This window comes from Loxodonta africana, chromosome 17 (genome assembly GCF_030014295.1).
Source record: "Loxodonta africana isolate mLoxAfr1 chromosome 17, mLoxAfr1.hap2, whole genome shotgun sequence".
Taxonomy (NCBI): Eukaryota; Metazoa; Chordata; class Mammalia; order Proboscidea; family Elephantidae; genus Loxodonta; species Loxodonta africana.
Genome location: NC_087358.1, coordinates 59,571,693 through 59,598,059, shown reverse-complemented (window position 1 = coordinate 59,598,059; position 26,367 = coordinate 59,571,693). Strand labels below are relative to the sequence as shown.

The following is a 26,367-nucleotide window of genomic DNA, read 5'->3' as shown; positions in this document are numbered from 1 at the left end:
TATACCAAAAAGAATTAGTTGATGTTCAATCCTTTCATGAGGCGGCATACGATCAGGAACGATGGTACTGAAGAAAGAAGTCCAAGCTGCTCTGAAGGCATTGGCGAAAAACAAGGCTCCAGGAATTGATGGAACATCAATTGAGATGTTTCAACAAACAGATCCAGTGCTGGAGGTGCTCACTCGTCTATGCCAAGAAATACGGAAGACAACTTCCTGGCCAACTGACTGGAAGACATCCATTTTTATGCCTATTCCCAAAAAAGGTGATCCAACTGAATGTGGAAATTATAGAACAATATCATTAATATCACACACAAGCAAAATTTTGCTGAAGATCATTCAAAAACGGCTGCAACAGTTTATCGACAAGGAACTGCCACAAATTCAGGCTGGTTTCAGAAGAGGACGCGGAACCAGGGATATCATTGCTGATGTCAGATGGATCCTGGCTGAAAGCAGAGAATACCAGAAGGATGTTTACCTATGTTTTATTGACTATGCAAAGGCATTTGACTGTGTTGATCATAACAAATTATGGATAACATTGTGAAGAATGGGAATTCCAGAACACTTAATTGTGCTCATGAGGAACATTTACAGAGATCAAGAGGCAGTTGTTTGGACAGAACAAGGGGATACTGATTGATTTAAAGTTAAGAAAGGTGTGTGTCAGGGTTGTATTCTTTCACCATACCTATTCAATCTGTGTGCTGAGCAAATAATCCGAAAAGCTGGACTATATGAAGGACGGGGCATCAGGATTTGAGGAAGACTCATTAACAACCTGAGTTACGCAGATGACACAACCTTGCTTGCTGAAAGTGAAAAGGACTTGAAGCACTTACTAATGAAGATTAAAGACCATAGCCTTCAGTATGACTTGCACCTCAACATAAAGAAAACAAAAATCCTCACAACTGGACCAATGAACATCATGATAAACGGAGAAAAGATCAAAATTGTCAAGGATTTCATTTTACTTGGATCCACAATCAACAGCCATGGAAGCAGCAGTCCAGGAATCAAAAGATGCATTGTAACAGGTAAATCTGCTGCAAAGGACCTTTTCTCTCTCTCTCTCTCTCTCTCTCTCATTAAACTTCGTTTTAATGGGTCTCAAAATTCTGTGACAGATTTTTGGTCAAGTTGTTTCCATGTAAAAAGTACTGATTTTAAAAACTAATAATTTAAAACTGCCACACAAAAAAAGAAACAAATGGTCCACAAAACACTTCTTTCCTTCTGAAGGTTTTATGATGCATTGTTATCATTAACCAGTCTTTTACTATTAAATTTAAATGGCCAATTGAGACGAACAGTTCTGAGACCATTCTTCCACCACTGATTAAGACTGGGGTGGCAGGTGTTATGGGTAACACTCATTTAGCCTCCTGAGCTTTCTGAGCGACTTGGTGACCTTGCCAGCTCCAGCAGCCTTTTTGTCCACTGCCTTGGTGACACCCACAGCAACTGTCCATCTCATATGACAAACAGCAAAACGACCCAGAGGAGGATAGTCAGAGAAGCTCTCAACACACATGGGCTTGCGAGGAACCATGTCAACGATGGCAGCATGACTAGACTTCGAGAATTTTGGGCCATCTTCCAGCTTCTTACCAGAACAGCGATCAATCTTCTCTTTGAGCTCAGCGAACTTCCAAGCAATGTGAGCTATGTGACAATCCAACACAGGTGCATAGCCAGCACTGATTTGGCCTGAATGGTTCAGGATGATCAACTGAGCAGTGAAGCCAGCTGGTTCCATTGGTGGGTCATTTTTGCTGTCACTGGCTACATTGCCACGACGAACATCTTTGACAGAGACATGCTTGACGTTGAAGCCTGCATTGTCCCCAGGCAGAGCTTCACTCAAAGCTTCATGGTGCATTTCAACAGACTTTACTTCAGTGATGACGTTGACTGGAGCAAAGGTGACCACCATGCCAGGCTTGAGAATACCAGTCTCCACTCTGCCCACAGGGGCAGTGCCAATACCACCAATTCTGTACACATCTTCGAGAGGCAGATGCAGAGGCTTGTCAGTTGGACGAGTTGGTGGTAGGATGCAATCCAGAGCTTCAAGCAGTGCGGTTCCACTGGCATTGCCATTCTTACAGGTGACTTTCCATACCTTAAACCAAGGCATGCTAGCACTTGGCTCCAGCATGTTGTCACCATTCCAACCAGAAATTGGCACAAATGCTACTGTTTCAGGGTTGTAGCCAATTTTCTTAATATAGGTGCTGACTTCCTTAATGATTTCCTCGTATCTCTTCTGACTGTAGGGTGGCTCAGTGGAATCCATTTTGTTAACACCAACAATTAGTTGCTTCACACCCAGTGTGTAAGCCAGAAGAGCATGCTCACGGGTCTGCCCATTCTTGGAGATACCAGCTTCAAATTCACCAACACCAGCAGCAACAATCAGGACAGAACAGTCAGCCTATGATGTTATTGTAATCATGTTTCTAATGAAGTCTCCGTGTCCTGGGGTATCAATGATGATCACATAATACTTACTGGTCTCAGATTTCCACAGGGAGATATCAATGGCGATGCCTCGCTCACATTCAGCTTTCAGTTTATCCAAGACCCAGGCGTAGTTGAAGGAGCCCTTTCCCATCTCAGCAGCTTCCTTCTCAAATTTTTTGATGGTTCTTTTGTCGATCCCACCGCATTTGTAGATCAGGTGACCCGCAATGGTGGATTTGCCTAAATCTATGTGTCCAATTTTTTTTTTTTTTTATGTGTCCAATGACGACAATGTTGATGTGGATCTTTTCCTTTCCCATTTTGGCTTAGACTTTGCGATAGTTTTCACCAACACCTGTGTCCTGGCGGCAAACCAGTTGCGAAAAAGTGCAAAGGACCTCTTTAAAGTGTTGAAGAGCAAAGATGTCACCTTGAAGACTAAGGTGCGCCTGACCCAAGCCATGGTATTTTCAATCGCATCATATGCACGTGAAAGCTGGATGATGAATAAGGAAGACTGAAGAAGAATTGATGCCTTTGAATTGTGGTGTTGGCAAAGAATATCGAATATACCATGGACTGCCAAAAGAACGAACAAATCTGTCTTAGAAGTACAACCAGAATTCTCCTTAGAAGCAAGGATGGTGAAACTGTGTCTTACATACTTTGGACATGTTGTCAGGAGGGATCAGTCCCTGGAGAAGGACATCAGGCTTGGCAAAGTACAGGGTCAGTGAAAAAGAGGAAGACCCTCAACGAGATGGATTGACACGGTGGCTGCAACAAAGAGCTCAAACATAACAATGATTGTAAGGATGGTGCAGGACCGAGCAGTGTTTCGTTCTGTTGTACATAGGGTTGCTATGAGTCGGAACCGACTGGACTGCACCTAACAACAACAACATTAAATTGCTAAAAAATTCTTGATTTCATTTTTTTCTATAGTGAGACATGTCCAGTTAAAATCCCAAACCATTGCCAGTCTTCACAATGAAGAATGTCTCAAGAGTTTTTGAAACATGGTGGAAGTGACCAAAGTGCCTTAACCCCGGGAACCAGAAATCCAGGTGTGTCTTCATAGAATCAAGGTGCCGCCAGCCACAGTGTGTCATGGCTTGTGTACTGGGCTTTTATGTTGTTTTTGGTGCTTCTGAAAATTTCCCAGATTTGACCAGAGGCTCCAATTTAGCCTAGAATCAATCTCTTGTCCCATACTGATCTCACTTCCTCAAAGAATACTCAGGGCTGAGGAAGCCCTGATGCTCTACTACTCTCAGGGAGAGCCATAAGTGGAGACTTGATTGATTTGGAATCTCTGCCAAAACCCATCGCAGTCGAGTGGATTCCGACTCATAGTTACCCTCTGTGATAGAGTACAAGTGCCCCATAGAGTTTTCAAGGAGTGCCTGGTGGATTCCAACTGCCAACCTTTTGGTAAGCAGCCATAGGTCGTAACCACTACAGGGTTTCCGGAATCCCTGCAGAAGGGCTCAAATCAACCAGTGTTAGTAGTCTGGACACAAGAGTGTCCTCTGAATCTTTAAAGCAATCTGAGGGTCTTTGAAAGGAAGCTAAATGAAATTCCTAGTCCTCACCCCTTTGTGATTTTAGCACAGCTTTAAATGCATCTCAAAAACAGCCTCACATATTGTTTTAGCTTGCTCTAAGACGGAGGCGGAGGATATGGGACATCTAGGGTTTCGGAGGAATACCAAATTCTCTGTGCTGGAGGCAAATTCATTCCACAAAGAAAATGCTTATAGTTGACAAACCTTTTTATTACCATTTCTGGGAATTTTATCCTGTCATATATCAGACACTTTGAAAGGAGAAGTAGAAGGTATTTAATTTCATAAAATGCCCTTTCATAATAATGAGTCTCATAAGGGTTTCCAATCAAATGTTATAGCCTTCTCATTTACAATAATACTTACTGCGAAACTTCGGGAAATACAGGTTGCTATAAAGAGAAAAATAAAGATTACCTGTAATATTACTGGACTTTTGAATATATACACTTCCCATGTTTTTTAAATGAAATGTTTTTTTAAAACATGCTCTTTCACTTAAAACATATTGTGAACATCTTCATATATTAATAAATATAGCTATACCACATTATTTTCTTTCCAAAAAAAATATGGCATTTATGCTCAATTTTTTTAATAAACTTAAAGCTGCTCTAAAAAAATTAAGTCTATTAATTAAAAAAATATGGCATAGGGGAGCAGTGCTTATACTACCAAGTATAAATTTCTTTAGGGATTTTTTTTAAAATTGAGGAATAACATATACCAAACCCGTTGCTGTCAAGTCGATTCTGACTCATAGCGACCCTATAGGATAGGGTAGAACTGCCCCATACAGTTTCCAAGGAGGGCCTGGTGGATTTGAACTGCCGACCTTTTGGTTAGCAGCCGAAGCTCTTAACCACTACGCCACCAGGGTTTCCCATAACATATACAGTGCATAAATTTTTGCATATATTTTTATTTTAAAATATATAAGGCTTTTTATAATAGAATAATACGTTATGTAATTCTTAAGTTATATATCCATATACAAAAATCAAAAGAGAGAATTAAAGGACTTCATTGGATAATTTAAGGAAATTACTTATGGGAATCCTTTGAAATTTGCTCCCTACTGAAACACAAGCTCTGTATGAGCAGGGATTTTTGTCTTCTGTTCACTGCTGAACCTCCATACATAAAAGAGTGAGTAGCACAAAACTGGTGCTCAATACTTAAACTGAGTGAATGACTGAATGTTCCTTGGGCAGAGGGTAAGTTGTTTATTTATTTTGTTTTGGAGGCAGTATCAGAATTTAAGGCCAGAGGCTATTGAGACAGACTACCATGACTGACTCTTGGCTCTAACGCTTGATAGTTCTTTTACCTTGGACATGTCACTTAACCTCTTTGTACATTAGTTTTCTCTTCTGCAAATTGGGTATTACAGGGTTGTTGTGCAGATTAAATGAATTAATAGATTTAAACCATATAAAACGGTTTCTGGTATGTGACAAGTAGGTGATAAATGTTAGTATTTTGCATGTATGATTAACTTTCTTATATATGTGGTCGTAACTTTTTAAAATATCCCCGTGAAGTCAATAATACGGGCTATTTCACATATACTGTAAATCTTTTTTTTTAAATTAGTTTCTCATTCGATAGTTTATACATAAAATGTTCCATGACATTGATTTCATCTGCCACAATGTGTCAGCACTCTTCCCATTTCTGCCCTAGGGTCCCCATTTTCCTTTATTCCTGATTTTCCACCCCTTCCTTCCATTTCATCTTTGCTTTTAGGCAAATGTTGCCCTTTTGAGCTCATAAAATTGATTGTTCTAAGTAGTATGTTCCTCTCAGGTGTTATTGTTTTATTTTATGGGCCTGCCTATGGTTTGGCTGAAAGGTATTTTCCGGGAATGGCTTCATTTCCAGGTCACAAAGGTGTCTTAAGACCATACTTTCCGGGATTCTTCCAGTCTCTGTCAGACCAACAAGCCTGATCTTTTTTGTGAATTTGATTTTTTTTTTCCTATAATTTTCTTCCACTCCGTCCAGGGCCTTCTGTTGTGATCCCAGTCAGAGGACTCAGTAGTGGTAGCCAAGCCATCTTGTTCTTCTGTGGTTCACGTGGTTCATACAGTCTATTAGTCCTTTGGACTAATTGCTCTCGAGTCTTTGGGTTTTGTCACTTTCCATTGCTCTGGACGGTAAGAAACCAATACATGGCTGCTAGCAAGCTTTTAAGACCCAAAATGCTGCTCACCAAAGTAGGATGCGGAACTCAGTCTTTATGAGCTATGTTGTGCCAACTGACGTAGATGCCCCTGAGTCTATGGTCCTTCCCCTTGGAGACCAAGAACTTCGTCTAAGAAGTTGTCCTAACTGGCCCTTCTCTGCTCTGTTGTCTATATTAACATATAAGCAGCAGCTACGGTTAACAGCTTGGCTGCTAACAAAAGGTCGGTATGTCAAATTCACCACCTGCTCCTTGTTAACTCTATGCGGCAGTTCTACTCTGTCCTGTAGGGTTGCTATGAGTCAGAATTGACTCAGCAGCAACGGGTTTTTACAGTTGTGTATGTAGAAATAGCCACCACCAAACCTGTATCTTCAGGTGGGGTATATTGTAAATCTTGATCTCTTCACCAGAACCATACGGAACTTCTTTCCTAGGTTTGCGTCTAAACATCAAAACCAACGCTCCGCCTTTTGGGCGCGGGGAGAGCAGGGAGCCTGGCGGCGGAATAAACTACAACTCCCAGGATGCATTGGTGGCGGCGTTGAGAGTCGTAGTTCATCGCACCCCCCACCGCCCCACCAAGCCCTAGGCGCGTACTGGAAGAGATGCGACGAGAGGTTGTCTCCTGAGTTTTCTCATCGCGTTGTTATTTTTCTTTTGTAATTCCTGTTAACACAGGACTAGTTTTCTGAGGACAGGTTGAGACGGAAGAGGAACCGGGAGCTAGCGTCACCCCGGAAGGAGTGATCCAGGATGTGAAAGTGATCCCGGGTCTATCGGGCTGAAAAGTAGGAGGTTACGGAAGGTTCCGTTTCAGTAAAGAAATGTAATGTCGTGTCTTCGTTTTCTTAGGTACTCACAGTACTTTCCTGACCTTAAAAGGGGTTTTTGTTTTTCTCAGTTTTATTCCTGTTGTCTTATAGTCCCTCATGGAATCATTCCGTGTCTTATGCTGAGTTACACAGAACGGCTTACACGCGCTGCTTCTGTGCGGAAGTGCGGGCTCGGTGTCAGTTTTCACGTGCCAACGCAGAGAAATGTTTCTAGAGTCTCAGAGTAGTCCTGTTAACTGTGGTGGGTGATGGAGAAGAGTGCTGTCCTCAGGTATAGATAACCGTAGAAACGTTTTAGTTTGCTTTTCTTAACATTGAGGCTCATGACCTTGAGAGTCATTCTACTGAGATGGACGTTTTAACCAGAAGTATTCTAACGAAAAATTTGCTTACCACCCGTTTACCTTGTCCATTATCAAAAAACCTGCGTCTCCTCCGATGTGCTGGATACTCGATATAAAAAGACCCAGAATCCTGTAGGAGTGTAAAAGATATGTGAGTACTGGGGATCGGGAACATGGTAGCGCCGTGGCTGAGAGCTCAGGCTGCTAACCAAAAAGTTGGCAGTTCGAATGCACCAGCCCCTCCATGGAAACCCTACGGGGTAGTTCTACTTTGTCCTATTGGGTCGCTATGAGTCAGAATCCACTCGACAGCAATAGGTTTGGGGGTTGGTGCATTCTTCCACTGTGCCTTTCTGAATGTGATTCAGTATTTTAACATTTGTTAGTAGAACCCTGCAAACTTTGAATATTTTAGAGACCACTCTGAATATTTTATTTCCTAGGAAATAATGCTATCTCAGCAGACTTAAAATGATCAAATGAATTAATAAGTGAATGCACCTCCTACATACTAGGAAGATTGGAGATAATAAATGTTTATTCTGATAAATTTTGACCCTCATTTCAACTTTGAACTTATGCATGTTGGGGCCAAAGTAATTTTCTTAGGACATTTTGTCTTTCTCCTTACTCAGCAAAACCATTTTGTATCTTATTTAGCTTTTAATCATCCCTATTGGAGGGGAAGAGAACAGATAACTATTGTACACAGCCAATTTGACTTAACCTGTAATTTTTTGAAGTAACTTTTTTTTCTGTTTATAAAAGTAATACGTGATGTATGTGTGGAAGACTTGGAAAACACTGAAAAATAGAACCAAGGAAAAGGTATCCATAACCATAAAACCTAGAGATCATCTTATTGACATTATGGCATGTTTCTTTATTAGATTTTGTTTTTAATACTCTGTATACCTTTTTAGGAAACCCTGGTGATGTAGTGGTTAAGAGCTAAGGCTGCTAACCAAAAGGGCTGCAGTTCGAATCCATCAGGCGCTCCTTGGAAACTCTGTGGGGCAGTTCTGCTCTTTCCTATAGGGTCCCTGTGTGTTGAACTTGACTCAACAGCAGCTGGTTTGGTTCTTGGCATACCTTTTTAGGACCCCTGATGGTGCAGTGGTTGACCGCTTGTCTGCTAACCAAAAGGCTGGTAGTTTGAACCCACCAGCTGCTCTACTGGAGAAAGATGTGGCAGTCTGTTGCGCTACATTAAAAAAAAAACAAAACATATATACAGCCTTGGAAATCCCATGAGGCAGTTTCACTCTGTTCTATACAGTTGCCATGAGTCAGAATTGACCCGATGGCAGTGGGTTTGGTTTTTGATTTGGATATTCCTTTTTACATGTATGCCATATATCGTAGAATTTTTTTAAAAAACATAATTGGGATTATACTGTTCTGTTTTGTGCTTTCTCACTTAACATAATTATCGTCATTGTCCTCTCTTCACCAGGTTTTTACTTAATTGACCTGTTAATATTTGAAGTTCTTCCTTTAGGGTGTTAGTATAAGGGCAGCACTTTTGAAGAGTGATTGATGAATAGATAATGAGTAGCAGTGAACTCTGAACAGGTGACCTGCATTCTAATACCAGCTCTGCCTCTACTCAACGAATGATCATGATCATGATCATGATTGAGTTACTTGACTTCATTGGACCTAAAATGAAAGAATTAGACAAGATAATAGTCAATATTTCCTTCAAGCATTGGAAATCTATGAATATGTAATTATCTTAAGTTTGCAAGATTATTTCATACCTTTTAAGTGCTTGTTCACATAATTAATTCCAGATTCTAGATACTTTCTTGAAAATAGCTGATTCAACCCCATTCTCCTGATAAATTTGTTAGTTGTAAACCCATTGCCATTGACTTACAGCAACCCTGTAGGACAGAGTAGAAGTGCCCTATAGGGTTTCCAAGGAGCAGCAGGTAGATTCGAACTGCCCGACCTTTTGGTTAGCAGGTGAGCTCTTAACCACTGCACCACCAGGGCTCCTAAAGAACTACCAAAGTCCCTTATAATAGGAAAAAAACAACCTCAGTCTCTTTCACATATTACTAAAATATGTAAGACTAGCTGATAAAGTAATGCGTGGTTACTAATATGACGGGAAGAATGACTACTTCTTCATTTCCCAAATCAGTCAGAGACAGTGAATCATAGAATCTAAGAGTTGGAAGGACTTTACCAAACCTGTTGCTACTGAGTTAATTCCAACTCATAGCAACTTTATAGGACAGAGTAGAACTGCCCCATAGGGCTTCCAAGGCTGTAATCTTATTTATTTATTATGCTTTAGGTGAAAGTTTACAGCTCAAGTTAATTTCTCATTCAAAAATTTATACACATTTTGTTATGTGACCCTAATTGCAATCCCTATAATGTGACAGCACACTCTGCCTTTCCACCCCGGGTTTCCTGTATCCGTTCAACCAGCTCCTATCCTTTTCTGCCTTCTTATCCCACGTCTGGACAGGAGTTGCCCATTTAGTCTCGTGTTTCTACTTGAACTAAGAAGCAGACTCCTCATGAGTACTATTTTATGTTTTATAGTCCCGTCTAATCTTTGTCTGAAGAGTTGGCTTCAGAAATGGTTTTAGTTCTGGGTTAACAGAGAGTCCGGGAGCCATGTCTTCTGGGGTTCCTCTAGTCCCAGTCAGACATTAAGTCTGGTCTTATTACGTGAATTTGAGTTCTGCACCATACTTTTCTCCTGCTCCATCAGGGACTCTGTTGTGTTCCCTGTCAGGGCAGTCATTGGTGGTAGTAGACCACCATCTAGTTCTTGTCTCAAGCTGATGGAGTCTGGTTTATGTGTCCGCTTTGTCTCTTGGGCTCGTATTTTCCTTGTGTCTTTACTGTTCTTCATTCTCCTTTGCTCCATATGGGTTGAGACCAATTGATGCATCTTAGATGGCCGCTCACTAGCTTTTAAGACCTCAGATGCCAGTCACCACAGTGGGATGCAGAACATTTTCTTAATAAACTTTGTGATAACAATTGACTTAGATGTCCCGCAATACCATGGTTCTCAGACCTGCGCCCCTGCTACTCTGTCCCTTGAAGTGTTTGGTTGTGTTCAGGAAATTTCTTAGCTTTTGGTTTAGTCCAGTTGTGCTGACTTCCCCTGTATTGTGTGTTGTCCTTCACCTAAGGTAATTCTTGTCCACTATATAGTTTTGTTTTGTTTTGTTTTTTTTATATAGTTAGTGGATTCCCCTCTCCCTCCCTCCCCTCCCTTGTAACCATCAAATAATGTTTTCTTCTGTGTTTAAACCTTTTCTTGAGTTCTTAAAGTAGCGATCTTATACAGTGTTTGTGCTTTCGTGACTGATTTCACTTAGCATAATGCCTTCCAGATTCATCAGTGCTGTGAGATGTTTCTCAGATTCCTCATTGTTCTTTATTGTTGCATAGTATTTCATTGTGTGTATGTACCATAATTTGTTCTGTTGATAGGCACTTAGGTTGATTCCATCTTTTTGCTATTGCGAATAGCTGTGATGAACATGGGTGTGCATGTATCTATTCACAGGATGGCTCTTATTTCTCTAGGATATATTCCAAGCAAGGAGTGGGATTGCTGGATTGGATTGTATTTCTATTTCTACCTTTTTAAGGAAGTGCTTAAATTGGTTTACAAAGTGGTTGTACCATTTTACATTCCCATCAGCAGTGTATAAGTGTTCTAGTTTCTCCACAGCCTCTCCAACATTTATTATTTTGTACTTTTTGGATTAATGCTAGCCTCATTGGAGTGAGATGGTATCTCATTTTAGTTTTGATTTGCATTTTTCTAATGGCTAATGATCATGAATATTTCCCAAATGTATCTCTTAGCCACCTGAACGTCTTCTTTGGTGAAGTGCCTGTTCATATCCTTTGCCCATTTTTTAATTGGGTTATTTATCTTTTTTTTGTTAAGGTTTTGCAGTCTATTGTAGATTTTAGAGATTAGACCCTGATCAAATGTGTTGTAGCCAAATATTTTTTCTCAGTCTGTAGGTTGTCTTTTTACTCTTTTGGTGCAGTCTTTTGATGAGCATAAGTGTTTGATTTTTAGGAGCTCCCAGTTACCTAGTTTCTCTTCTGGTGTTTGTGCCTTGTCAGTTATGTTTTGTATTCTGTCTATGCTATGTATTAGGGCTACTCGCGTTGTCCCTATTTTTTCTTCCATGATCTTTATCGTTTTAGATTTTATATTTAGGCTGTTAATCCATTTTAAGTTAGTTTTTGTGCATGGTGTGAGGTATGGGTCTTGTTTCATTTTTTTTACAGATGAATATCCAGTTATGCTAACACCATTTGTTAAAGAGACTGTTTTCTCCATTTAACAGACTTTAGGTGTTTGTCAAATATCAGCTGCTCATAGGTGGATGAATTTATGTCCGGATTCTCAGTTCTGTTCCATTGGTCTATACATCTGTTATACCAGTACCAGGCTGTTTAGACTACTGTGGCAGTGTAATAGGTTCTAAAATCAGGTAGCGTGAGGTTCCCACTTTGTTCTACTTCTTCAGTAATGCTTTGCTTATCCAGGACCTCTTTCCTTTCCATGTGAAGTTGGTGATTTGTTTCTCCATCTCATTAAAAAAAAAAAAGTCATTGAAATTTGGATCAGGATTGCATTGTATGTGTAACTTACTTTGGGTAGAATTGATATTTTCACAGTTTTTCCACTTAACGTAGATCTCTTTTAGTTTCTTGTAGTAGTGTCTTGTAGTTTTCTTTGTATGTTTTTTTTTATATCCCTGGTTAGATTTATTTCTACGTATTTTATCTTCTTGGAGGTTATTGTAAATAGTGTTGATTTGTTGATTTCCTCTTCAAAGTTCTCTTTGTTGGTGTAGAGGAACCCAACTGAATTTTCGTATGTTTATTTTGTATCCTGATATTTTGCTGAAATCTTCTACTAGTTCCAATAGTTTTCTTGTGGATTCTTCGGGATTTTGTGTATATAAGATCATATCATTTGCAAATAGGGATACTTTTACTTCTTCCATACCAATTTGTATGTCCTTTATTTCTTTTTCTTGCCTTATTGCTCTGACTAGGACCTCCAGCACAATGTTGAATAAGAGTGGTGATAAAGGGCATCCTTGTCTGGGTCCTGATCTCAAGGGGAATGCTTTCAGGCTCTCTCCATTTAGGATGATGTTGGCTGTTTGCTTTGTATAAACGCCCTTTATTATGCTGAGGAATTTCCCTTCTATTCTTATTTTGCTGAGAGTTTTTATCATGAATGGATGTTGAACTTTTTCAAATGCCTTTTCCGCATCAGTTGATAAGATCAAGTGGTTCTTGTCTTTTGTTTTATTTATGTGATGAATTACATTTTTATCAGATTGTGCTTATTATATTTTAGATGCTGAGATGAACCGTCAGCTATGTGTTTGGCTTTTTAGACATCCATCGCTTAATGGCTATCACCGGCATCACATCCACCTTCATTCTCAACGGTTTAGACACATAGATCTTGACACAAGGATGTGGATTTTTAGACAAAATAGGAATCACATTCTCCATTCTCTGTTACATAAGAATTCATCCAGAAGACATTGTCATCGAGACACCAGCTTGCCATGGAAGCATGAAGCCCTACAGAAATATATGGAGGACCTCAACAAGGAGTACCTGAAACTTGATCAGTGTTTGCTGCATATCTCTGTGAATGAAGGTGATCAAAGGTCCTTGAACCAAAGGCATGCTGAGTTGGCACCACTAGCAGCCATTTATCAAGAAATTCAGAAGGCTGAACAAGCAATCGAAGAATTAGAATCAATGTGTAAAAGTAGGTAAAAGATATATCTATGTACAAGTATGGTATTGCCTTTTCGAGTTAAGTTTTATTGAACTCAGTCTCTTAAAAAGCTTACAGGTAATAAGCTGTACACTTATAAAGGATAGGAGTCTATGCTCTGTGTGCTTAACTTATTTCAGCTACTAAAGATCAACTACTACGTGACTGGGCTCCTTGTGGTGCTTGCTGAGAAGTTCCTAGGGTCTGTTAAACTCAATATTAACAATTTCAGAAGCTTTAATTTATTCAGAAGACCTTAATATTGGGCACTGTCCTAAGTACCAGGGACATAAAAATATACTTCCTACCGTGCCAAAGGGCTTACAGTCTACTGAGAGTGACTATATATATATTTTTATATTTATTTCCTGTATTATGAATAGTGTGATATATACAGGGTTCCACAGAAGCAAATAGGAGAGGCGCTCAAACCATACAGGATGAGTCAGAAACCTGGATGAGACTACACCGTAGTTGAGTAACAAAGCTTGTGTTTTGTGTTATATGCCTTGAGATTTTTCATTAATTTTTACTCTATTGTTTTAGAGTTAGTCAAATTTTTATATGTTTGATGAATGAAAATATTTCTAGGATAAACAGCTTACAGGTTTCTTAGAACCATGGAATATTCATTGTCACCATGATCAACTAATAAGCCTAAATGTCTTCATTGTTACTTCACTTTAAGCACCGAACCAAGCGTCTCCACTCCGACAAGGCCCCATCCTCCAGCAGTTTGCACACTTCCAACCTAGTGGTCAAGAAAACCACTTCCACCTGATTTTCACATCTTGAACCTTTTAAAATCTGAGTATGTATGTCCTTGGGTTGCCACTTTAGGATTTCGAGATTGACATTTCTGTATGCCATCGAGTTGATGCCGACTCATAGCAACCCCAGAGGACTGCTCCATAGGGTTTCCTAGGCTGAAATCTTTACGGGAGCAGATCACCAGGTCTTTCTTCACAGAGTGACTGGTGGGTTCTAACTGCTGACCTTTTGGTTAGCAGCCACGTGCTTAACCATTGTGCCACGAGGGCACCTTGAATTTCATGGTGGAATTATCTAAATACTGGCTCTAAATTTCATGTAGTTTAATTAAAGGAATTTATTTCCAGGAATTTGGTAAGGTTAATTCAGTCATTCATTTAGTCATTTAGTCAGCCTCCATTTACTGAGGACTTTTTATATGCCAGGAGTCTCTGAATGGTGCAAACAGTAACATGCTTGGCTGCTAACCTAAAGGTTGAAAGTTCATGTCCATCCAGAGGGTCTTGGAAGAAAGTCCTGGTAATCTATTTCTGAAAAATATGAAAACTCTATGCAGAACAGTTCTACTCTGAACGCATGAGGTCACCAGGAATTAGAATTGACCAGACAGCAACTAGTGCGTTATATGCCAGGCATTGTTGTAGGCACCAGGGCTAAAGAGTAAGCTGTAAGGAGTTTTCCATCTAATTTGGAAGACATACTACATATAAGTGAAAGATGATGTGATAAATGCCAGATTCACAATACAAATTAACCACTATAGTGACTCAAAACCAAACCCATAGCCGTCAAGTCATTTCCAACTCATAGCAACCCTATAGGGCAGAGTAGAACTGCCCCGTAGGGTTTCCAAGGAGCTCCTGGTGGATTTGAATTGCTGACCATTTGGTTAGCAGCCGTAGGACTTAACCAGTATGCCACCAGGATTTCCGTAGTGGTTCGAAGAAGAATATAATTAGTTCTGTCAGAAATGGGTGGGGTAGGCTTTTTATATAGACTTTGAAGAATGATTAGAATTTCCCTGATGGAAGAAGGAGGAACGACATTCCAGACAGGGAACAGTATGTACAAAGCTAGGGGAGGGTGAGACCGTATAGCAGTTTCAGGAAATGGCAGTGGACTTCCAAGTAGCATGTAGTTTTTGGTGCAGAGGAACAGTGTATTAGCCAAAGATTGTGATGGGCCTTGATGTCCTGCTAAGGAGGTTTTAGGATCCACATAAGTGTAGATACTGTGCAGGTAGATCACAGCTAGGGGAGCATTCTAACCAGTGGAGAGGTGTTTATTAATTTTTTAAAGCTTTATCAAGCTATAATTCACACACCACAAAATCCACACATTTTAATGGCTTTCAGCCTAGTTACAAAGTTATGCAACCATCACCACAATCAATTTTAGAATATTTCATCACCATAAAAAGAAATTCGTACCCCTTAGCCATCACTGTCCAAACCCCCGCTTCGCTGCCAATCCTGTTGTTAGGTGCTGATGAGTTGATTCCGACTCAAGGCAGCCCCTTGTATGCAGAGTAGAACTGCTCCATAGGGTTTTTAAGGCTGTGACCTTTCAGAGGCAGATCACCAAACCTGTCTTCTAAGGCACCTTTGAGTGGGTTCCATCTGCCAGCTTTCAGCTAGGAGTCAAGTACTTAACTGTTTGCATCATCCAGTGACTCCATGTCTAGCATGTAATAAGTGTTAAGTGTGGCAAGTATGAAGCCACAATATTCAAACAAGCCCTAATGACTTTCACGAGTAGAAAAGAATTGAAAACAGCTTTGTCTCTTTTGTAACTGAGACTCTTCATTTCTTCTTTGTAATTAGGAGGAATCAAGAATTTGTCTCAGGTTGTAGCCAGCACCAGTGACCAATGAAGTCTCTAGGCATCTAAAGCAGTGGAGTCTAAGGCCCTGGAATCTACCATACTTAGCCACTATCTCATTGTTATCTTCCTTTGTCAGAAGCCCGTAGTTTAATTTTCTGCTTTTGAAATGATGTGAAAAGGATTGTTGTTTATATAAAGCAGAGATTGCGAAGATGTGTTTTGTTTGACACAAATGGTATTTTTTGAAAATGTGTGCTGCATATGAACAACGAGGTTTCATTTAAGAGTTCTTATTTCTGACTTTTGAAAAATTGGGAGGATCAAGCCATGCTGGACCCACATCACAGTGCTGCCATCTTTAGACAGTATGTGGTCACCCTAATTTGCTCCAAAATTTATCATGTTTGGGTTTAGATTTTTAATTAATCAGTTCTGTTTTGAACCTTCTGTTTGATTAATCACCGATCTCTATAATTATTATTGTTGTTAGGTACCATCCAGTCGATTCTGACTCATAGCAACCCCATGTACAAGAGAACAAAAAACTGCCGGCCCTGTGTCATCCTTATAATCATTGCTATGTTTAAGCCCATTGTTGCCGGCTCTTGTGTCAGTCATTTTTGTTGAGGGTCTTCCACTCCTCACTGACTCTCTATCAAGAATGATGTCCTTCTCCAAGGACTGGTCCTTCCCGGTAGTAAGCCCAAAGTGTGTGAGAAACTCTCGCCATCCTTCTTTCTAAGGAACATTCTGGCTATACTTCATCCAAGATGCGTTTGTTCATTCTTCCAGTACATGGTATATTCAATATTCTTCACCAACACCATAATTCAAAGGCATCAATTCTTTACTCCTTCTTATTCGTTGTCCAGCTTTCACATGCACATGAGGTAATTGAAAATATCCTGGCTTGGATCAGGTGCACCTTAGTCCTTAAAGTGACATCTTTGCTTTTTTAACACTTTAAGGAAGTCTTTTGCAGCAGATTTGCCCAGTGCAAATCAGTGTTTGATTTTTTGACTGCTGCTTCCGTGGGTGTTGATTGTGGATGCAAGTAAAATGAAATCCTCGACAACTTCACTCTTTTCTTTGTTTATCATAATGTTGCTTATTGGTCCAGTTGTGAGGATTTTTGTTTTCTTTATGTTGAGGTGTAATCCATACTTACTGAAAGCTGTGGTCTTTGATCTTCATCAGTAAGTGCTTCAAGACCTCTTCACTTTTAGAAAGCGTGATTGTGTCATCTGCATATGACAGGTTGTTAATGTGTCTTACTCCAGTTCTGATGCTGCATTCTTTATATAGCCCAGCTTCTCAGATTATTTGTTCTGCATACCGATTTAATAAGTATGGTGAAAGGATACAACCATGATGCACAGATTTCCTCATCTTAAACCGTGCAGTATCCCCTTGTGGTGTTTGAACAACTGCCCCTTTGTCTATGTACACATTCTGCATGAGCACAATTAAGTGTTCTGGAATTCTCATTCTTCCCAGCGTTAACCAAAATTTGTTATGATCTGCACAGTCGAATGCCTTTGCTTAGTCAGTAAAACACAGGTAAATATCTTTCTGGTATTCTGTGCTTTCAACCAGACCCACTGACATCGGCAATAATATCCCACGTCCCAGGACCTCTTCTGAATCTGGCTTGAATTTCTGGCAGTTACCTGTGAATGTACCACTGCAGCCATTTTAGATTTACCTTCAGTATAATTTCACTTGCATGGGGTATTAATGATATTGTTAGATAATTTCCGCATTTTGTTGGATCACCTTTCTTTGGAATAGGCACGTATATGGATTTCTTCTAGTTGGTTGGCTGGGCAGCTGTCGTCCAAATTTCTTGGCATAGACAAGTAAGCGCTTCCAGCATTGCATCTGTTTGTTGAAATATCTCAATTGGTATTCCGTCGATCCTGGAGCCTTGTTTTTCGCCAATGCCTTTAGTGCAGCTTGAACTTCTTCCTTTGTACCATTGGTTCTTGATCACTTGCTTCCTCTTGAATTGGTTGAAAGTCAACCAATTCATTTTAGTACAGTGACTCTGTGTATTCCATCCTTTTTTTTTTTTTTTTTTTAATTTGTGGATTAGGTGAAAGTTCACAGAACAAGTTAGTTTCCCATTTGATAGTTTGTACATAAAGTATTTCATGACTTTGGTTTCATTCCATGCAGTGTGTCAGCTCTCTCCTCATTTCTGCCATGGGCTCCCCGTTTTCTTTCATCATGCTTTTCTACCCTCTCCTGCCTTCTTGTCTTTGCTTTTGGGCAGATAATGCCCTTTGGATTTCATATAATTGATTATTCTAAGGAGTATGTTCCTCTCAGGTATTATTGTCTGTCTTATGGGCTTTTCTGTTGTTTGGCTGAGAGGTGGTCTCTGGGAATGACTTCATTTCCAGGTCAGAGGGTGTCTTAGGGCCATAGTCTTGGGGGCCCCTCCAGTCTGTCAGAACAGTAAGTCTGGTCTTTTTTGTGAATTTGATTTTTTATTCTATACTTTTTTTCCACTCTGTCCAGGACCCACTGTTACCCTAGTCAGAGCAATTGGTAATGGTAGCCAGGCACCATTTAGGACTTCTGGCCTTGGAGTCATGTAGGGTGTTGCTGTGGTTCATGTGGTCCATTGGTCATTTGGACTAATTGTACCCTCAAGTCTTTGGTTTTCTTGACTCTCCTTTGCTCTGGACGTTAAGAGCCTTATTGTTGTATCTTAGATGGCCACTCGTAAGCTTTTAAGACCTCAGACACTACTCACCAAAGTAGGATGCAGAGCATTGTCTTTAAGTACTATGTTGTGCCAGTTGATATAGATGTCCCAGTCTCTGGTCCCTTGTCTTCTAGCCCAGGAACTTCATCCCACAAAGTGTTTGGAGCTCTGGTGGCATAGTAGTTCAGAACTTGACTGCTAACCAAAGGGTCGACAGTTCAAATCCACCAGCCACTCCTTGGAAATAGCGTGGGGCAGTTCTCCTCTGTCCTGTAGGGTTGCTGTGAGTTGGAACTGACTTGACGGCATCTAACAACAACAACAAGAGGCTTCCCTGACTATACCCCTTGTGAGTTCTATCTGAGCTGCACCTACAGTCACGTATGTAGAAATACCCACCACCAAACCTGTATCTGTCAGTAGGTATGTTCCCTTACATCCTCCCACAACTCTTGCAGTATCTCCCTACGTATTCTTTGTTTGCAAATTATTGTTTGCTAATACTGTTGCTGCAGGATTGTCTGAGTTATAATAGTTACCGTAGTTGTCCTTTATTCTTGTGTTTCTGTCAAGTGTCCTCTCTTGCATTGGTCATGTTGTGCTTTCTTCCCCCATATTATATGTTTTTCCCTTCACCAGTATTACCTCGTGTCTTCAATCTAATTGGTAATTTTCCCTCCCTGCCCCCATCCCTGGTAACCATCAATGTTTTTTCTTTTTTTCCTGCGTGTAAACCTTTTGTTGTTACTTTATAGTAGTGGTCTCATACAATATTTGCCCTTTTGTGATTGACTGATTTCATTCAGCATTATGTTCTCCGAATTAATCCATGTAGTGAAATGTTTTACAGATTCGTCATTATTCTTTATCATTGAATAATGATATTCCATTGTGTGGAATAATAATAATAGTATTCCATTGTATGTGTACCACAGTTTGTTAATCTATTCATGTGTTGATGGCATGTAGGTGTTTCCATCTTTTTGCTATTGTGAATAATGCTATAATGAACATGGGTGTGCATATGTCTGCTCCTGTCACTGCTGTTATGTCTTTAGGGTCTATACCTAGAAGCGGGAATGCTGGATCATAGTGTATTTCTATTCCTAGCTTTTTGAGGAAGCAGCATACCATTTTCCAAAGTGGTTGTACCATTTTGCATTCCCATCAATAGCAATATAAGAGTTTCAGTCTCCCACAGCCTCGTCAACATTGGTTATTATGTTTTTTTGATTAATGCCAGTAATGCCAGGTTAAGATGGTATCTCATTGTAGTTTTGATTTGCATCTCTATAAAGAGCCCTGGTGGTGCAGTAGTTAAGCGTTTGGCTGTTAACCAAAAGGTCAGCAGTTCGGATCCACTAGCTGCTCCTTGGAAATCCTGTGGGGCAGCTCTTCTCTGTCCTGTAGAGTTGATGAGTTGGAATTGACTTCATGGCAATGGTTTTTTAATAGCTAATGATTGAGAGCATTCATGTTTGTTAGCACTGGAATGTCTTCTTTGGTGAAGTGTCTGTTCATATCCTTTGCCCATTTTTCAATTGGATTGTTTGTGTTTTTATTATTGAGATGTTGACGTTTTCTATAAATTTTAGAGATTAGTTCCTTGTTAGATATGTCATAGCCAAATTTTTTTCCCCAGTCTGTAGTTTCTCTTTTGACTCTTTTGGAGAAGTCATTCGTTGAGCATAGGTGTTTAAATTTTTAGGAGGTCCTTCCATTTTATTTTGATGCTTCCTGCATTATTCAGTGTGTTGCCCACAGAATCCTTCAGTATTGCAACTCAAGGTGTGAATTTTTTTCTTCAGTTTTTCAGCTTCAGAAATGCCAAGTGTGTTCTTCCCTTTTGGTTTTCTAACTGCAGGTCTTTGCACATTTCGTTATACTTTGCCTTCTCAAGCTGCCCTTTAAAATCTTCTGTTTAGCTCTTTTACTTCATCATTTCTTTCTTTCACTTTTTTATTTTTATTTACCTAGATGTGCCCCGAAACCGTGGTCCCCAGGCCCCAGTCCAGCTCCTCTGTCCCTCAGAGTGTTTGGATGTGTCTGGGGAACTTCTCTGCTTTTGTTCAGTTGTGTTACTTTCGCTTTAGCTGCCCTCTGTTCAAGGTCAAGTTTCAGAGTCTCTTTTGACATCTATTTTTGTCTGTATTTATTTATTTATTTTTGCTTGTAGTAATGTATAATGTAATTATATAATAATATTACATAAATATATAAAATAATGTAATTTTTATAGTTACTCAAATAACCAGCTCCTTGTGGCAAGAACATACTATTTTAAACCTTGAGTTTTTTGGATATGCCTAGTAAATACTTGTTAATCAACAATCTCCAGCTCTTCTAATTGTTCTTTTTGCATAATCCCTTGCCTTCACAACTGAAATTTAGTGGGCAAAGATTAGGCGGCTGTTTGAGAATTTTTCAGTATTTTAAAACTTTTACCATTATTTCTGTTTCTGGTTTTTAGGTCTAAATAAACAAGATGAAAAGCAGTTACAAGAACTTGCATTAGAAGAAAGGCAAACTATTGATCAAAAAATCAGCACGTTATACCATGAGGTATGTTTTAGCAGGCAGCCTAATCTCAACAGTGTTAATATAAAGGGATACTGTTCTTGTTAGACTGTGCCTTGGTGCTCAAAGTACTTTCCAAACACCAGCTTAATAAGCCTTTTCTTGTAATAAGTGAATATTGTCCTTGCTAAACAGTGCTTTGGTGCTCAGAATACTTTCCGGACACCAGCTTAATAAGTCTTTGCAGCTGTTAACTGAAAGGTTGGTGGCTTGAGCCCACCCAGGGGCACCTTGAAAGAAAGTCTTGATGATCTGCTTCCAAAAGGTCACAGCCATGAAAATCCTCTGGAGCATAGTCCTACATGGTGTCACCGTAAGTTGGAATCTACTCAATGAGAACTGATTTGTTTTTTTGTAATAAGTGATTAAGCCAAACTCAGTATTATAATTTGCTGCAGAATGAGATGGAAGAGATGGTGATGTCAAAGAATAAAATAAAGACCGCTAGAGCTAAAAAAAAATTTCAAAACTGAGTCTGTTACCTTGCCAGGGAAAGAAACACATACCATTGAAGAAATTTAGTTCATCATGGGGGAAGAATCAGGGGTTTTTGAGTTCTAAAAGGGGGAGTTCATGATGAATGTGTTAAAACTGAAAATTTGCACTGTAGATAGGATGAAATGAATTCATAGGTGTAGGTATAGTTGGTTAACACAAGTTTTTAACTAGGTCTAGTAAGGGTCTGAACCGACCCAGTGGCTCAGTGGGAGAAAGACCTGGCTTCCATAAGATTACAGCCCAGAAAACCATATGAGAAAGTTGTACTCTGTCACATGGGGCCACTATGGGTTGGAATCGATTCCACAACACCTAACAACAAGTAAATGTCTGGCATACTAATGTCTCTCAAGGCTCATGATACTTTAAATAGTGTCAGTTAGTATGACCAGCAGAGCCCTGGTGGGACAGTGGTTCGAATCAACCACCTGCTCCTTGGAAACCCTGTAAGGCAGTTCTGCTCTGTCCTGTAGGATTGTTAGGAGTCAGAATCAACTCCATGGCATCAGGTTTGGTTTTCGGTTTTTTTAGTGTGACTAGCTATGCTGAAACAGAAAATTCAGTTTTGATATCGCCTAGATAAGTAAATGGAAAATTTTTCTTCCGATGGTGATTTCTTTTCCTTCTAATTAAAAGTGTGGCTTGTTTACAAAAACAGTGAAGAACATGGTACTATATACCAGTTTGTTATCCTCCTGTCTTCAGTCATTCCTACTCAGGAAATCCCAAACCTACAAAACCCACTGCCGTCGAGTTCATACCAACTCATAGCGACCCTATAGGACTGAGTAGAACTGCCCCATAGAGTTTCCAAGGAGTGCCTGGTGGATTTGAACTGCTGACCTCTTGGTTAGCAGCCGTAGCACTTATCCACTATGCCACCAGTGTTTCTTCAGGAAATCCAGGAAGGGGTTTTTGAGTGCCTAGTAGTGGTGAGATGGAGGTGTCAGTTATTTTTATCACTGATTTAACCAGCTAATCAAAGGCAGAAGGAGGATGTCTGACTCTTAGTCTAGTGTTCTCTCCCACAGGCTGTATAATTTCCAGCAGAGAGAGAGTGTTTAAAAAAAAAAAAAAAAGGCAGTACGGAAAGGCAGGGAGCCCCTCGGTGACACAACGGTTAAGTGCCTGGCTGCTAACTGAAAGATTGGGGGGTTGAGTCTACCTTGAGGCAACTCAGAAGAAAGGCCTGGCAATCTGCTTCTGAAAAATCAGCCATTGAGAACCCTATTGAGCAAGTTCTACTCTGGCACACATGGGGTCGCCATGAGTTGGAATCAACTTGACAGCAGCCGGTTTGGTTTTTTTTTTTTTGGTTTTAGGAAGAGTTAGGGGATTTAGGTGCTTTTAGTTTGATTCGAGAGACCTTTTGGTAATAATAAAATTCTTTTTCTTCTTAAGAGAAAAGTTAGTTACTTTATTAGGAAATTCATTTTTTTTTTTTCCTCAGAAACTCCATTTAAGCCAACATACTCTTAAAAAAGTGACTCTGTGGAAAAGGCAAGGCGTGGCATCTGCTGAAATTTATGGCAGCAGAGAATGAACAGTCTTATTATTAAAAGCCTGTTTTTCCCAGACGAAGATGTTCAAAGCTGTACTTTATTTAGATGAAAGAAGCTAGTGTTCAGAAGTAATTATCAGCAGGAAAGTCTGAAGAAAATCGAATGGGACACTTTGTACTTTGATCTAAACTTCTGAATTTAAGAAAATTAAGATAATGTGAAAGCACTGAAGAGAATATCCTGACAGTAACTTCATTGTTAACATGAATTGAGCATTTATTTCAGGTCTAATATTGTATTTATTATAGCATTTTAGGACTGGACTTCATTGAGATGCTATATTATTTTGTTAATTACTGATTTCTTAACGTTTTGGGATCTTTTATGTAACTTCAAGTAATATATAGTATCACCAAAAAATCTAACTTATTGCCATCGAATTAATTCCAACTCCTAGCGACCCTGTAGACAGGGTAGAACTGCCGCATAGGATTTCCGAGGCTGTAAATCTTTATGGAAATAGACAGCCACATCTTTCTGCCGTGGAACACCTGGCAGGTTCAAACTGCTCACCTTTTGATTAGCAGCAAGTGCTTTAACCACCGTGCCATCAGGGCTCCTAAAAAATAGTGTACCGAGGAAGATATACACACCACTGCTGATTTTCTTTTTTTTCTTTTCAGCTTTTCCAGAGCCTAGTGCCAAAGGATAAATGTGATAAAAATGATGTGATTTTAGAGGTAACATCTGGAAGAACTACTGGAGGTCAGTAAATATATATACATATGTATATATATATATATTTTTTTTAATTCAATTAACTTTTATTTTTAATGGTTCCTGTCTGTTTTTTTTTTTAATTTTGTTGTTGTTGAGAATATGCACAGCAAAACATATACCAATTCAACAGTTTCTACGTGTACCATTCAGTGACACTGATTACATTCTTCGAGTTGTACAACCGTTCTCACCCTCCTTTTCTGAGTTGTTTCTCCCCCTTTAACATAAACTCACTGCCCCCAAAGTTTCCTATCTAATCTTTCAAGTTGCTGTTGTCACTTTGATACCATATAGATAGTTATTAAAAGATCATAATGCTCAAGGCACGCATTTTTTACTAGTTAAGCTAAACTATTGTTTGGTTTTAAGAAAACTTCAGGGGATATTTTTGGTTTAAGGTTTAAAGATTATCTCAGAGTAAAATAATTTTCCTAAAGACTGAAAGTACTTAAATTTTACCATGATCTGACATCACTATAGCTTTAAACATCCTTTCATTGTGTTTAACTTTGAAAATAGTCACTCTACACTCAGAGGGCCTTTACCTGCGGATGGCTCTCTTAAAAACTTGTGTTGACTGAATATTCTCTGCATTTCCTTTTAGGTGATATTTGCCAGCAGTTTACCCGGGAAATATTTGACATGTACCAGAGTTACTCATGCTATAAAGACTGGAACTTTGAACTTGTGAATTATACACCAGCTGATTATGGTAGGTGTATTGAGTATCTTTATCAGTAGAAGATGCTCAAAATTATTTTACTTCTGATCTCGACTAAAACCATGTTGTCCCATTTTTAAAAACATTTCTTCTGTGTCTACTAAATACTCATACAGGCTCATCAGTCACAGAGGCTTGGTAAAGCGGGGCCCCTAATTGGGAAAAGAGAGTGGGAAGGAGGGAAACATCCCCACTAGGAAGGAGTATCAGAACCAGAGAAAAATCCTCCTGTGGAGAATAGCTGTATACCTTGCCTTGAAAACCATTGCTCTCTATTATTCAAAGTGAAGAAATTCTAAGGCTTTTGCTTTAAAGAACTTCATCAGTTATGTGATACAATTACTGATGTTAAGATGTACCAAAAAAAAAAAAACCCCAACGGACAGTCATAAGTGGGGTTCATTGTAACTTGAATACATTGTAAGTCAGGGACTACCTGTACTCAGGTATGTTAAATCAGAGTATCTGTCTGTAATTCTCCTTTCTTCCCATTCTTTTAATCCATTTGTAAGTCTTATGTCCTTGGTTGCATCATGTGATACACTGTAGTAGACAGAAGGGTCATCAATAATAAATTACCCACTGCCGTTGAGTCGACTGCAATTCATTGCCACCCTATAGGACAGAGTAGACCTGTCCCGTAGGGTTTCCAAGGAATGGCTGGTAGATTTGAACAGCCTACCTTTTGGTTAGCAGCTGAGCTCTTAACCACTGTGCCACCAGGGCCCCAATAATAAATTACAAAGTATCAAAGTAGGGAAAGATGATTCATATAAATTAAACAAAAGAAGGGAATAAAAACCAGTATAGGGCATAAGTAAGTTGTATTTGGTACAGATTCTAAATATAACCAGTGGCCAGGAAGGAGGACTGTCAGTGAGAGCAGAGGGAAGGAACAAGCTGAGCTGCTGTGTGTGTGTGTAGGACAATGAGGAGGCTCATTTACCCAGAGTATATCTGTGATTCCCAATCAAGGGATAAGGAGCCCTGGTGGCACAGTGGTTAAAGCACTCGGCTGCTGACTGAAAGGTTAGCAGTTTGAACTCACCAGCTGCTCCATAGGAGAAAGATCTGGCAGTCTGCTTCTGTAAAGATTTACAGCCTAGGACACCCTATGGGACAGTTCTACTGTGTCATATAGAGTTGCTGTAAGGTTGCTAAGTCGGAATCAAATGATGGCAATAGGTCTGGTTTTTGTTGTGTTTTGTTTTTTTGATACTTGTGATGGGAAGTAATAGGAAGTAGATTTGAGTGGGTAGATTTTGAATAGCCCTAAAAGCTGAATAAGCCTCAATTTATAGGAAATAAGAAGCTGCTAAAGGATTCCCAGTTGCACAGTGGCTAAGTACTTGACTGCTAACTGAAAGGTGGGCAGTTTGAATCCACCAGCCATTCCGTGACCAAGAAGACCTGGCAGTCTGCTCCCGTAAGGATTTACAGCCTAGGAAGCCCAATGGGGTAATTGTACTCTGTCATGTAGGGTTGCCATGAGTCAGAATCTACTCAATGGCACCCAAAGATGAAGAGCTGTTGATTTTATTAATAGGAATACAATATGATTAAAAATATTTTTAAGAAAATTATTTTGACAACAGTATGAAGGGTGGATTGCAGAGGCTAGATTAAAGGCAGATGCAAAAAGGTTATTAGAGTAATCCAGGAGTAGGGATACATGTGACAGGCCTTCAGAGGAACAGTGGGCAAAATTTAAGAACCAGGTAGATACGACAGGGACTGTTGCTTGCCCACTGTGTCCCATGT

General features: G+C 39.7%; 1 protein-coding gene and 1 pseudogene across 9 annotated transcripts in view; one reads left to right on the top strand and one right to left on the bottom strand.

Annotated features, from left to right (window-relative positions):
- Positions 1-1,092: 1,092 nt before the first annotated feature.
- LOC100658019 (elongation factor 1-alpha 1-like) lies at positions 1,093-2,857 on the bottom strand (annotated as a pseudogene).
- Positions 2,858-6,795: 3,938 nt separating this feature from the next.
- Positions 6,796-26,367, top strand: part of MTRF1 (mitochondrial translation release factor 1) — a 59,657-nt gene continuing 40,085 nt past the window's right edge. Inside the window, exons 1-6 of one of the 9 annotated variants that reach the window (XM_064270065.1) lie at positions 7,093-7,562; positions 8,180-8,239; positions 12,962-13,211; positions 20,999-21,090; positions 23,789-23,870; positions 24,490-24,597. In XM_064270065.1, coding sequence (XP_064126135.1) covers positions 8,189-8,239; positions 12,962-13,211; positions 20,999-21,090; positions 23,789-23,870; positions 24,490-24,597 — 583 coding nt within the window. In that variant the 5' untranslated portion in view covers positions 7,093-7,562; positions 8,180-8,188. The other 8 variants (XM_023551245.2, XM_023551244.2, XM_023551246.2 and 5 more) reach the window with 8 other exon arrangements.